Source organism: Bacillus rossius, chromosome 7 (genome assembly GCF_032445375.1).
Source record: "Bacillus rossius redtenbacheri isolate Brsri chromosome 7, Brsri_v3, whole genome shotgun sequence".
Classification (NCBI taxonomy): Eukaryota; Metazoa; Arthropoda; class Insecta; order Phasmatodea; family Bacillidae; genus Bacillus; species Bacillus rossius.
Genome location: NC_086335.1, coordinates 22,266,669 through 22,279,585, shown reverse-complemented (window position 1 = coordinate 22,279,585; position 12,917 = coordinate 22,266,669). Strand labels below are relative to the sequence as shown.

Genomic DNA, 12,917 nt, shown 5'->3' with positions numbered 1-12,917 from the left:
AAGGCTCAACATTGTTGATGCTGTAGCATCTTTTAATTCATAGTCTACTGTTAATGCATGGTGCTTAAAACTTTCAATTTCAAATACGAATTCTTCTTTGTTAAGATCGGCCCTGTGTTTCCTAATTTTTCTGCTTTGACTTTTAAATCTTATACTTCCATTTTATGTATTTGAACACCACTAAAAAATCCAAACTTATTGTTAATGTTCTCCAAAGCCTTAAACCTGTTACTCAGTTCCATAATTAATCTGTCAATGACTTTCAACAAGACTTGATGTAAATTTTTTGGACATAAGCCATTGCTAAGCACTTTTTCCGTAGAAGAAAACTAAAAAATAAAATAAATAAATAAGTAAAAATAACCAAAAGACAAAAAGCACAAATTAAGCAAAAAATTGCTGTTGTCAACAGAATATAAACACCACAAAATATTCCGTAACAGGAATATGGTCAACAAACAAAGAAAAACAAAGTAAAATGTACTAAGAGAACGAAAAAAACCCACAAATCATGATGACACAAAAATATTGAACCAAAAAATAATTCAGCACAATGGTTGAAACGAGACAAAAACACGACAAAACGAAAAGACGAAACAAACACAATATTTTTTCCAAAACAGAAACAAGCGACGTTTCGGGAACTGCTATCTGCTCCCGTCCTCAGGCAGAGACGCACATGGTACGAAAACACAGTAGCGACTGAGTAGGGGCTGGTAAAATGAGGGTATTTATCAGAGAAAGGGCTACATCTTGCTCAGACAACGGGTCCTTGAGATACCAGCTCTCATCGCAGTGGTTTTACTCACTCCAGACCAGACTTGTTTCTTAGAGTGAAGTAACGCATTTGAAGTACGAATATATTTACAAATTATGCATAATCAAGTTAAATAGAATTTCTAAATTTCTTGGCTAACTTATTGGTTGCGATATGTACACTTTCAAAACTTTTTTTAATGACTAGCTTTAACTTGTTTTAGTGAACCACTTTTCATATTTTGCCGCCCCCTGATATTTTCCGCCCGGGGCACATGCCCCCCATGCCCCCCCCCCCCTTAGTTCCGGCCCTGGTTAGAACACACCAAGTGCTGGACACTCATGTGGCAAGGACCACGTGTTCGTTACCTACCACAAGCATTGAAGCAACTTTGTATTTTTATTTTTTCATTGCGTGATAAATGACTTCTTCGGGGGATGGATCCTAATTCGTTGATCTACTGACGTCCGACTTCGTAACACTCCTAGAAATGTACCACAGAATCAATTTTCAGATTCCCGAAAATTTTGGAGGCAATTTACCACCCTCCCCCTTTACAAACGAGGCCCCACCCAAGGGGGTACGATGGTGCCCGAAGACCGCGGGAGCTTATCGAAATCAAAGCAATTCAATTTTACTGACTTTCGATAAGTCGGGGGCAAATGACCTTCCCTTGAGGGGTGGGGAGCAGTCAAACCACGGGCACATTTTAAACCATGACCCAGCCTCTTGGATCGGAAACACTCCAAATCGAATGAGAAATATTTTTGAAATTTCCAAAACTTTAGAGTTTACTTCCGAGGAGGAGGGGGGGGGGGGGCGGAGAAGCCAACCTCCCGGACAAATATCTGACCATGCTCCGGCCTCATGGATAAACAAAAATCATGGCTATTGCACATAGCTAGAAAGTAGTTGTTTTTGCCCATATGACCCTCCCCCCTCTCTATGGGCCATAGTCATGAAATTATTGTATTGTCATTCGGATTACATATACTTGCAAAAGTTTCAAATCGGTAGGACAATTAGAAGTGGGTTAAGATTAGATTATATAGATAGTTACAAATGAAGCTAATAATAAAAGCGTGTTAAAAATGAACTTACACATGGTTAATCGATTAAAACGGTATATAAGTTCATACACTGCAGCGCCATATATTGAAGACTTACAAAAATAGTTAGCATAAAAACCTTCTCCACGAAAAAGCACTTAGATGTGACAACTTTCGTGATGATTGGTCAAAAGATGTCGGAGTTTATCAATTTTATACATACAATTATATATAAGCAATGTTTATTCATACCCACACTTATAATTATTAAATATTACATAATATTTTCTTCCTTTAGAATGGGAAATTTCTTGTGTCGAGCTTGCTGTTTAAGAAAGTTTCTTGACCCAATATGCCAAAGCCTATGGGTTTAATTGATGACACGAAAAAAACAAAATACAAAATTTAACAACATTTTATTTCACATTTTATTCACACTTTATGATACTTAGGATGTTACATGAGGTATAATAAAGCATTATTTCAGATTAAAAAAATTAATTTAATCCATTATTTTATAAAGTTATCACGAGAATCACATTTAATTTTTAAGCGAATTAAATATATATATGTACATTTATTTTTAAAAACCAGTATTACAATTAGATCAGTTTCTTTAGTTTTCAATAAAGAAACTAAAGAAAACAAACTAAGCTGCATCTAGCCAGATGAGTTCGTGACTTAGTTCCTAAATGACAACGTTGAAAAATTATTCTTCTCTCGGGGAAAAGGTTGGCGTTTAAGTCAGACAGGGACATTAAGAAAACATAGAGGTAACATGTGTTTGGTGAAAAGGGGGAGGGAGAAATATCGTCGCACAGGTACAGGTTTTTTTAAAAAATAACCTCCAATTCTGCAATTTGAAGGCATTTTTAACAGCGTTGTAAAATTTATTTTATGAATTGATAAAACAATTATAATTATATTAAGGAAACATTAGCACACTGGCAGAGTATTGTGAACTTACGCCATGAATGTCAGAAGGTCATAAACCTCTTCTTATAGTTTACCTGGGTTCTTTAATGCGTCGCCAATCAGTTAATGTCTCCTCATAATTTACTTTATAATCAACCAAGCTTCTGTGCCTGGTGATAGCCTATCACATCTGTTTTGTATCCATTGAATTTTGTTGGCTAACAGAAGATTGTCTCTGTACAGTTACCGTCCTGTTGCTTTTAGATGATAAATATGTATTTGTTTTAGGAGGTGCCCACATGTTACTCAACTTACGTAGGAAGTTCGTGACCGCTAAAGATGGCAATGCAATAAGGGCTATGAAATGTTAAAAATCCACTTTGATTTTCCTTTTCTCCGCGTGGGTCTGGACTGGCTTGAAGGAGGGCAGTTCGAGGCGACCGGCGGGCGAGTCCTCCTGCGGCGCTCGGCGGGTCACAGGCTGTTGCTGTTCTCCTGGTGCAGGACGATCCTGCCGTCCACTCCCTGCGTGATGGGGCTGTGCTTCGCCAGGTACTGCAGGTACACGTCGATGTCGACTCGACCTGCGCCCCAACACACACCGCACATCACACTCCCACTCCACTTCCCTGAAACAACCACCAGAGACCACCGGAGACGGCACTTCTCTGCTCCCCAGCAGACCCCGCACATCATTCTGTGGGCCCCGTTGCTAGAAGTCATGATGCCCCCGCCCTCTTTTTTTTCTAACAGAGATAAAATCTGTTTTTTTCCTTTATGTATATTGTTTCAGTTGTTTATATTTTTAACCTTTTCATAATTATTTTTAAAACACATTAAAACTAGTTTTAAGTCAGTGTTTCGATTGTCAACGTAAATTAATTTGAATAATGGCAAATAAATGAGTGTAAGTGTTCTGCACTGTCAACATGGTGTCACGTCAATTGGTGGTGGTTTTGTTACTCACAGTTGTAGATTCAGACTCGTTCTGTACGCACAGCATATTCCGAATAATATTACTCTGGTGTAATATTTAATCGGTAACTAAATTTAGGCCTTACTGTTTAATTTATTGTTTTCTATGATTTATTTAAAATTGTCTACTTTTTTGTTTTAAGTTTTTTTTTCCTTTCCTTCGCAGGCCCCCTAGACCCATGGGCCCCGTTGCCATAGCAACGGTAGCACCGGCCATGTGGGGGCCCTGGTCCCCAGCATCCGGAGGGCACACATGCAACCTACTGCACTTCGTCCAACCACTTCAAACATAAACATGTAAAACAACAGAGGAGGAAATGAAGCAAGTATGCTATGTACTACCCTCGTTATAAGAAGCAGAGTAGCGCAGTTTTGAAAGTGGCCACATCTTCGTGCATGCATGCGCAGTTAGAGGTTTTATTTGGTCATTTTGATAGTCTCCTCCTGTATGCAGTGCATTCGAACCTATCTTGACAATTTTGAACTTAACTGAACATTAATGGAAATGCAATAATGTCTTCTTTTAACTGATAAAAACCTAACTGAAGTGATTTTCTAACTGGAGTTATGTAGGGTGTGCCTTTCTGTAAATGATTATAAATTAATTAAAACGTTGTCTTATTTACGCCTGGTAAGGCTACACAGGTAATGTTTGACGCCTGACCACAAGTTATCACAAGTCTGATGGAATACTAGGAACCAATTTGAGCACTCTGGTATCCTATTGGTAAACTCGCTTTCCTTTTCTTTGAGACGTGCGTGAAACAATACTTCCAAAATGTAAAATTGTCATGAATCTGCAGTTGGAAGGGGAGAAAACACCTGAATAAAAAGGATCCAAGAACAAAGCAAAAATAAGATATATTAATACATCTTTTTCAAATGAAGTATTTGAATTGGTGTCAGGTTTAGAATGTGACAATAGAATTAAAAATGGAAAGTGCTCCAAAATGTTTATTTAACTAATTTTAGGACGGTTCCTTATCTTTTTCAAAGGCATTTAAGAATTTGGCTCGTCAGGAGGTGTTATTGTCTGTGGTAATTTATTTCTGATTTATTTATAAGACAATTGTTGAAGACTTGAAGAATTTTGTCAATTGGATATCTAGAACACACATTATGCATGATATGTCCGAGATTTGTGACGGGTGATATTTACAAACAATATTACCTGTGCGATGTAATGGTTGGCACTCAAAAGAGAAAACACAAGGTTACTTAAGTTTTACAATTTTTAAAAAATATTTGATTCTTTAGCGGAACAATACACAGACAATTCCTCCAAATAACTTTCTGAAATTTTTGTTTATTTATTTTTCACTGTAAATGACAGAACTAACAAATCTGAATAGGTCTCTAAAACGCATTTGTTTATGTCTAAATTTGTATAGATTTTTTTATACAACGCAAAAGATTCTCTATAACTCATTGTCGCGAACGATATTCTCCAAGCCACCCTTTAATAACTCGGGAAATTAATATAGTTTATTGTTGTTGTTGTTGATGGTCCTCACCCATGCTGTGGTTGCGGCCATGCTGCAGGAACATGGTGAAGCCGTCGCCGCCCTCGTACAGGAAGGAGGACAGAGCCAGGCGGTACCACTTGTCCATCTGCAGCGGCAGGTACTCCGGTACACGGCACGCATCGCAGAGCACCCGTACCGACACCACGCGCGACCCCAGCGGCCGGCTCACGTCCAGCTCTACCTGCAGGCCTGCGACACCATCCACCGTTCCGGCACAAGAGATACCAACTCTCCATCTACAGTGTTCAGCAGTTCGGCGTCTGGCTCAAAGGCACTAGCTATCTAGGAGACACCACATGTGAACTTCTGCCTGCATGCCTGCAACATCATCCACCGTTCTGGCACAAGAGTTACCAACTCTCCATCTACAGTGGTCAGCAGTTCGGCGTCTGGCTCAAAGGCACTAGCTATCTAGGAGACACCACGTGTGAACTTCTGCCTGCATGCCTGCAACATCATCCACCGTTCTGGCACAAGAGTTACCAACTCTCCATCTACAGTGGTCAGTAGTTCAGGGTCTGGCTCAAAGGCACTAGCTATCTAGGAGACACCACATGTGAACTTCTGCCTTCATGCCTGCAACATCATTCACCGTTCCGGCACAAGAGTTACCAACTCTCCATCTACAGTGGTCAGCAGTTCGGCGTCTGGCTCAAAGGCACTAGCTATCTAGGAGACACCACGTGTGAACTTCTGCCTGCATGCCTGCAACATCATCCACCGTTCCGGCACAAGAGTTACCAACTCTCCATCTACAGTGGTCAGTAGTTCGGCGTCTGGCTCAAAGGCACTAGCTATCTAGGAGACACCACATGTGAACTTCTGCCTTCATGCCTGCAACATCATCCACCGTTCCGGCACAAGAGTTACCAACTCTCTATCTACAGTGGTCAGTAGTTCGGCGTCTGGCTCGAAGTCACTAGCTATCTAGGAGACACCACGTGTGAACTTAATAGCTACTAAACTTCTGCCTGCATGCCTGCAACATCATCCACCGTTCCGGCACAAGAGTTACCAACTCTCCATCTACAGTGGTCAGTAGTTCGGCGTCTGGCTCGAAGTCACTAGCTATCTAGGAGACACCACGTGTGAACTTAATAGCTACTAAACTTCTGCCTGCATGCCTGCAACATCATCCACCGTTCCGGCACAAGAGTTACCAACTCTCCATCTACAGTGGTCAGCGGTTTGGCGTCTGGCTCGAAGTCACTAGCTATCTAGGAGACACCACGTGTGAACTTAATAGCTACTAAACTTCTGCCTGCATGCCTGCAACATCATCCACCGTTCCGGCACAAGAGTTATCAACTCTCCATCTACAGTGGTCAGCAGTTCAGCATATGGCTCAAACTGACTAGCTACCTAGAAGAAACCACACGCGAACTTAATGGCTACTACACTTCTGCCTGCATGCCTGCAACATCATCCACTGTTTCGGCACAAGAGAAGACGATGGCAGGAGGTATCAACTCTTCATGCACAGTGGTCAGCAGTTTGGTATCTTGCACAAATTGACTAGCTACCCAGACGAAACCAAATGTGAACCGAATTGCTACCACACATCACTATATCTGCCTGCAGGCCTGCAACATCATCCAAAATTTAGACAGGAATGAAGATGATTGAAGGTGGTATCAACTCTTCATCTCCAGTGGCTGGCACTTGAAAATAAAACATGTAAACCATATGACCACTATATTTAAAAATGTGCCTGCAAGCCTAAAACACCATTCATAATTTTGGTAAAAAGGATACTTATAATTAGTGTCTTATTTTCATCTCCAATGTTTCTAAGTTTGGCATCAAGCACAAATCGACCAGCGTAAACACTCGTGCTTTAATGGCCGCTACACTTCAGGCTCCGTCTGTACGCTTGCCAAATCACCGACAACGCGCGGTGAGAAGGCAGGCAGGAGAAGCTGGCACAGACTGAGCGCTCACCTGAGACCTGCAGGAAGCCGGAGCCGGTGTAGCCGGGCAGGCCAGTGTAGTTGAGCTGGCGTGACACAGAGTGCTCCAGCATCAGCAGCAGGTGGCGGCCCTGCAGCTCCACCGTGTCCACGGTGTTGAGGAAGGGCTGGCACGTCATCAGGTCCGTCATCGTGATCACTGCGGGAAAACACTTGCCGCGTCTCAACTACTCGCAGCGAGTACGGCATTCGGTTCAACTTTGAAGGGAGTGATACATCCCCTTGAAGATGAAGCTACACTGTAATGCTACTAATGTAATTGGCAGATTTATCTCCACCGATGCAAGTGTATTTTTATCACTACTTATGCGAGTGTAATTTAACATACGTGCCCGTGTAAAGAACCCAGTTAGTCGTAATATATCATAAAAATGTATGTGTAAATTTACCTATCACTGACAGGTAACTTAACCCCACACGGTCACTAATGTCATGCGCCATCTATTGACGCATGCCTGGCCGGATTACAAGGGTAGTCTCTATTCCACTCCCCACCCCCTCGTTTCACCGCGTATCGTCCTGTCTAGGCGGTGTTATCTACCGCTGAGTGGCCTTGGAAATTCAACGCGGAGCAGCGTGAATTGAACCGTCCTTCTGGACTGTTCGGGCACCGGGTCGGTCCAGGATGACGCGACTCGTCACAGCGGCTCTCGTCGGTTCAAGAATATCGCTCATGTACTTAAACAGTGACGCCGAGCGCGTGAGTGCCGAGTTACTAGCGAGTTCCGAGCGAGTCCCGCGACATTTCCGGAGTTCCGAGAGTTCCGCGAGCGAAGGGAAGGGAAGTGCAACATCGGCGAAGAATGTGAGAGACACCCCCTTCCCTCCGAGAGTGGCGTGGCGTGGAGTTTGCCTGGATCGTGAGAGTCCGGTGACTGAGTGGCGCGAGACTGTGTGTGCGGACAGGTGCGTGGTAAGGGGCGATCCACTGTTGAGCCTAGCTCCAATGAGGAGTGCGAACTGCGGAACTTGACAGACATTGGGCGACTTGAGAATAAACATTTTTAAATGCCAGTGATTTGTGATCGGACATTTTTAAGTACAATTAATTATCTATTGTTAATGTAAATATTAGTATACAATAAAACTCTAATAAAACTTAATTTTGCTATCCCTTACGAACACAGTTCTCCCCACATTATAAATCGTAAAAATATGTACAGTAAGTTTTTCAAATGTTCCAGAAGTTTCTATAAAGTTCTGGAAGTTAACAGAACATTCCAGAATAAATCTGTACATCGAAATATACCTGCGCCTCTAGGCTGAGCTGGAAGGAATTTTTTTTTGGTAGGGTTAATCATCACACTGCCTAAATTATAGTGGGCTTTCATTCAGTGGGTACCTGCTCGGTGCTCATTTGTTTGAATCATGCTTGACTACTGAGACTGTATCAGCGACCCTCACCACTTGTGAGTATCGCGTTGGTGAACACCACCACCAAGAACCCTCCCTGGGGTTGAGTAGGGTATAACCACTTTCTGGAACATTCGATGCCATCAGCCGTGCAAACATCGTGATGGCAGCGGGAAAGAGAGGGGCACCACCCACCCCCAGGGGAGACTGAGGATGTATGGAGGGGGAACATTTTGATGATACAAAGTGAAATACATGACCGTTTCCTGCATCTAGGCCATTTTTTGAAGTGAAACTTCTTTGCTGAGGAGGCTACAATTTTCGAGTGTTACGAAAATTCCGATCGCATGAGGGGAATAGTTACGTGCGTGATGGGGTAACGGGTACAGGAGGATACGGCAGGAGAGAGGTAGAAATGATGCAGCATACTTTCACACTTATATACTTGCACACTTGCATGCTTGAACACTTGCAATACTACACACTTGTACACTTGTATGCTTGCACCTTATATACTTAAATAATTGCACACACATAGGCTACTTGCACCTTACCCACTCATATACTTGCATACTTGCATACTCGCATACTTTCATAATATACAAGTCTGCACTTGCATTCTTGTATATTTTAACTCTCGCATACTTACATAATCTCGCTCTTGCATACTTTCATACATACACATCTGCATACTTGTATTCTTGTACACTTCCATGCTTGCACACTTTAATACTTGCATATTTGAATACATATATACTTGCATTATTTACACGTACACAATCGCATACTTGCATACTTTCACTCTTGCATACTTGCGCAATAGGATAATTTAGCGCTCGCATACTTACATATGTTTCTTTTCATCTGTGACCTCAGCCAAAGAAAATTATGTTTCCTATAAATAATAATATGATAAGAAGTTTCACTTCTGCCACATGTGGACTTAATACACACTTTTTATTTTCATATACTAACTAGTATATCACATGTTTTCTAAAATATTAGTTTTCAACACTATTTTAATCTGTGAAAGCATAATTAACTGTTTAATTTATCTTTACAATATTTTTGTTGTAGGTACTTCAAATGTGCCAACTCAGAAGTTGCTAGGAGTGTAGTGTGTTATGTCCAAACGATGGGTTGTGTGTTTGCGCCGCAAGTAGATGTAACTGACCTCCATTTTGGGTTTCTTCAATTGATGATCGAAATCCTCCAGAATTCATGATAGCTATAGCCGCATATGTCCAGGTGCCTTCTTCAGCGTGGTCCACATACTGAAAAAAAAAACACATCAGTAAACTTGTTACATAACAAATAACAAAAAAAAAACTATGACGGTAAAATAGGAATGTTAATAATGATGTCCAAATTTTTTAGTTTAGTTTATTTTTGTAATAATAAAATATTACTAATAAGAAAATTTTATTTTCTTCTCCAACACTATTATCTCAACAAATTAACTGAATATCTCTAGGTCTCAAAGAGTCAAACAGCGTGTTAAAGTTAAATTACAACATTCTGCTAGCATTTGATATCATTTTCAAAAATTTTGACTTAGAACTAATATAAATGGGTAGTTATTTTTCCTACCAAATTCTAAACAATTATTTTTAATTTTGAAAGAAATGTAGCATTAACGCAATAATTCTACTTAGTAACATAAAGTTATTTAAAACCGCCTCTTAACTATTATTTATTTTGTTCTTTGCATTTTTGCCAAATATTTAATTTTTAAAGTTCTCTGATTTATTTTTGTCTTTGACATATTTTCCTTAATGTTTTTATTTATTGACCTAATTTTGCAGAGTTTTGGGTTATATTCGTTCAGCTACTTTCAGTCTTCAACCATTTTTATTTGTAACTTCTATATTTTTTGTTGTATGTAGTTGATTTAAATACGACGTCAGTGGGTTTTGTTTTGTTCGCAGGACTGTTCGTGACGCATGCGAGCGAGGCTGAGAAGAGGATCGTGTTCAGGACGAGCGCCGAGAGAGAAGGCAAGGCTCGAGAGCTGTCCGTGTGGACCGCAAGGCTCGTCCACAGACCTCGCTACCGATACGCTGGATCTGTCAGCTCCAGAACTCAAACTTATGCCATGCTTCTCCTGCTACAAGATACAAGCCAGATATCACTATTGCTGGCACTGACTTTGCCACTAAAGTGTTTTTTTTTTACTTCTTCTGCATCAAATGACAAGCAACGGAACCGTACAGTTTAAATTCTCTAGAGACACTGAACTTGGCTTTCGTCTGTTTTCACTGGAGAGAGAACATCAGAAAGTAGCTGTGTCCCTTTTGACTATGAGGGTTGCTATGTTTCTCTTGCATCACCCAGTTCCAACCTTGTGCTCTGGACATGCAGACTGTGTAGCTATCCCCGTAACGAACTGTTGCAAGTAATACGCAATAGGCATCTACGTTTTACGAATGCACGTAAGATTGTGTAAAGCCATTCAGGATTGCGTTCAAGTTACATTTGCATTCTAAAGAGACTTTTTTTTGGAGGAAGATTGGGACTTGTTTCATTTTTACTTGAATTTAAGTAACTCATACGGTACAATAATTTTGACACAAAAAATGTAGGTACTTGTCAGCTGTTAATTTAAACTGAAATGCACAAATGAACTAACCATATTTTATGTTGCGGACGCTTAACATGCTTACATTGCACCTGAGCAAGTGTGTGTGTTGACGAGTGGACGTTGTGGGCGTTTAAAGATCTTACGTTACGCCTGCGAGAGATTTGTATGTATACGAGTGGACGTTTAGGACAATTACGTACTTACGTAGCCTGTAAAGGAACTACGTTCACGTATGCGAGTTCAAATAGCTAAGTATTTACGTTTTGCAATTGGCAACGTGGACCTAATGCCACACCTTTTAGGTAATTATTTTTCGGTACATTGCTAGGCGTACATATGCTGAAGATTAAAATGCTTAAGAAACTGACTGATTGTGTATGACCTCGCTGCGTCTTAAATATTGGCTAAAAGTTCAATATATTTTTTTTTGGAAACTGTAAAGAGAAATATTTATTTTTAATTGTTAATTATTTCAGGTAATGGTATTAAATGGACCTATTAATATGACTTCCCAAATCAACACGACATACATATACATAGTGTATTTCTTTGCTTTTGGTCGAGTCTATTTTTACATTTAGCTTACACACAAATAAAATACGTGTTTTCAATGTTATGTAAATTTGTACCTTTTTAATTATTTGCAATTATATTTTCAAGTTACACTACTTGAAAACTCGTGGTAAACATACCTAATTATTTCGTAACTATCACGTCTGCTTACATTTGAAATATTTTTTGTGTGCAACTCATTTATTAAGGCACTTATGTTTCAAGCATTCTACTTTTTTCTTGGCTAATGTGCTTATTTCTGAGAGATAAGGTTATATTTTGGCCGGAATAAGATTTCTCGCCCGGTCACTATAACTTTGATATTTGTTAAACGTTTTGGAAAATTTGAATGTAGCTAAAAGTTTTTCCCTGTCGGTATTTTGAATTTCTGTTTGGAAAGGTCCCGGGCCAAGCCACCACCTCCTCCACCATGGCATACAGTTGTTTCACAAGCACAGTTGCCAGAACAGTGTTGGCGGAAGTAACTGTCAGGTGTGAGACCACGAACAGTAGTAAAGGAGAGGAGGACCGCCCACCTCCTCCACCATGGCATACAGTTGTTTCACAAGCACAGTTGCCAGAGCAGCAGTGGCGGAAAGAACTGTCAGGTCTGAGACCACGCGCAGTAGTAAAGGAGAGGAGGACCGCCCACCTCCTCCACCATGGCATACAGTTATTTCACAAGCACAGTTGCCAGAGCAGCAGTGGCGGAAAGAACTGTCAGGTCTGAGACCACGCGCAGTAGTAAAGGAGAGGAGGACCGCCCACCTCCTCCACCATGGCATACAGTTGTTTCACAAGCACAGTTGCCAGAGCAGCAGTGGCGGAAAGAACTGTCAGGTCTGAGACCACGCGCAGTAGTAAAGGAGAGGAGGACCGCCCACCTCCTCCACCATGGCATACAGTTGTTTCACAAGCACAGTTGCCAGAGCAGCAGTGGCGGAAAGAACTGTCAGGTCTGAGACCACGCGCAGTAGTAAAGGAGAGGAGGACCGCCCACCTCCTCCACCATGGCATACAGTTGTTTCACAAGCACAGTTGCCAGAGCAGCAGTGGCGGAAAGAACTGTCAGGTCTGAGACCACGCGCAGTAGTAAAGGAGAGGAGGACCGCCCACCTCCTCCACCATGGCATACAGTTGTTTCACAAGCACAGTTGCCAGAGCAGCAGTGGCGGAAAGAACTGTCAGGTCTGAGACCACGCGCAGTAGTAAAGGAGAGGAGGACCGCCCACCTCCTCC

General features: G+C 41.3%; 1 protein-coding gene across 2 annotated transcripts in view; it reads right to left on the bottom strand.

Annotated features, from left to right (window-relative positions):
- Positions 1-2,206: 2,206 nt before the first annotated feature.
- Positions 2,207-12,917, bottom strand: part of LOC134533719 (apyrase-like) — a 42,730-nt gene continuing 32,019 nt past the window's right edge. For both annotated transcript variants that reach the window (XM_063371301.1, XM_063371300.1), the window contains exons 7-10: positions 9,720-9,819; positions 7,164-7,331; positions 5,211-5,411; positions 2,207-3,305 (exon numbers count right to left, since the gene is read on the bottom strand). In XM_063371301.1, the coding sequence (XP_063227371.1) occupies positions 3,196-3,305; positions 5,211-5,411; positions 7,164-7,331; positions 9,720-9,819 (579 nt within the window). In that variant the 3' untranslated portion in view covers positions 2,207-3,195. The remainder of the gene's footprint in view (positions 3,306-5,210; positions 5,412-7,163; positions 7,332-9,719; positions 9,820-12,917) is intronic.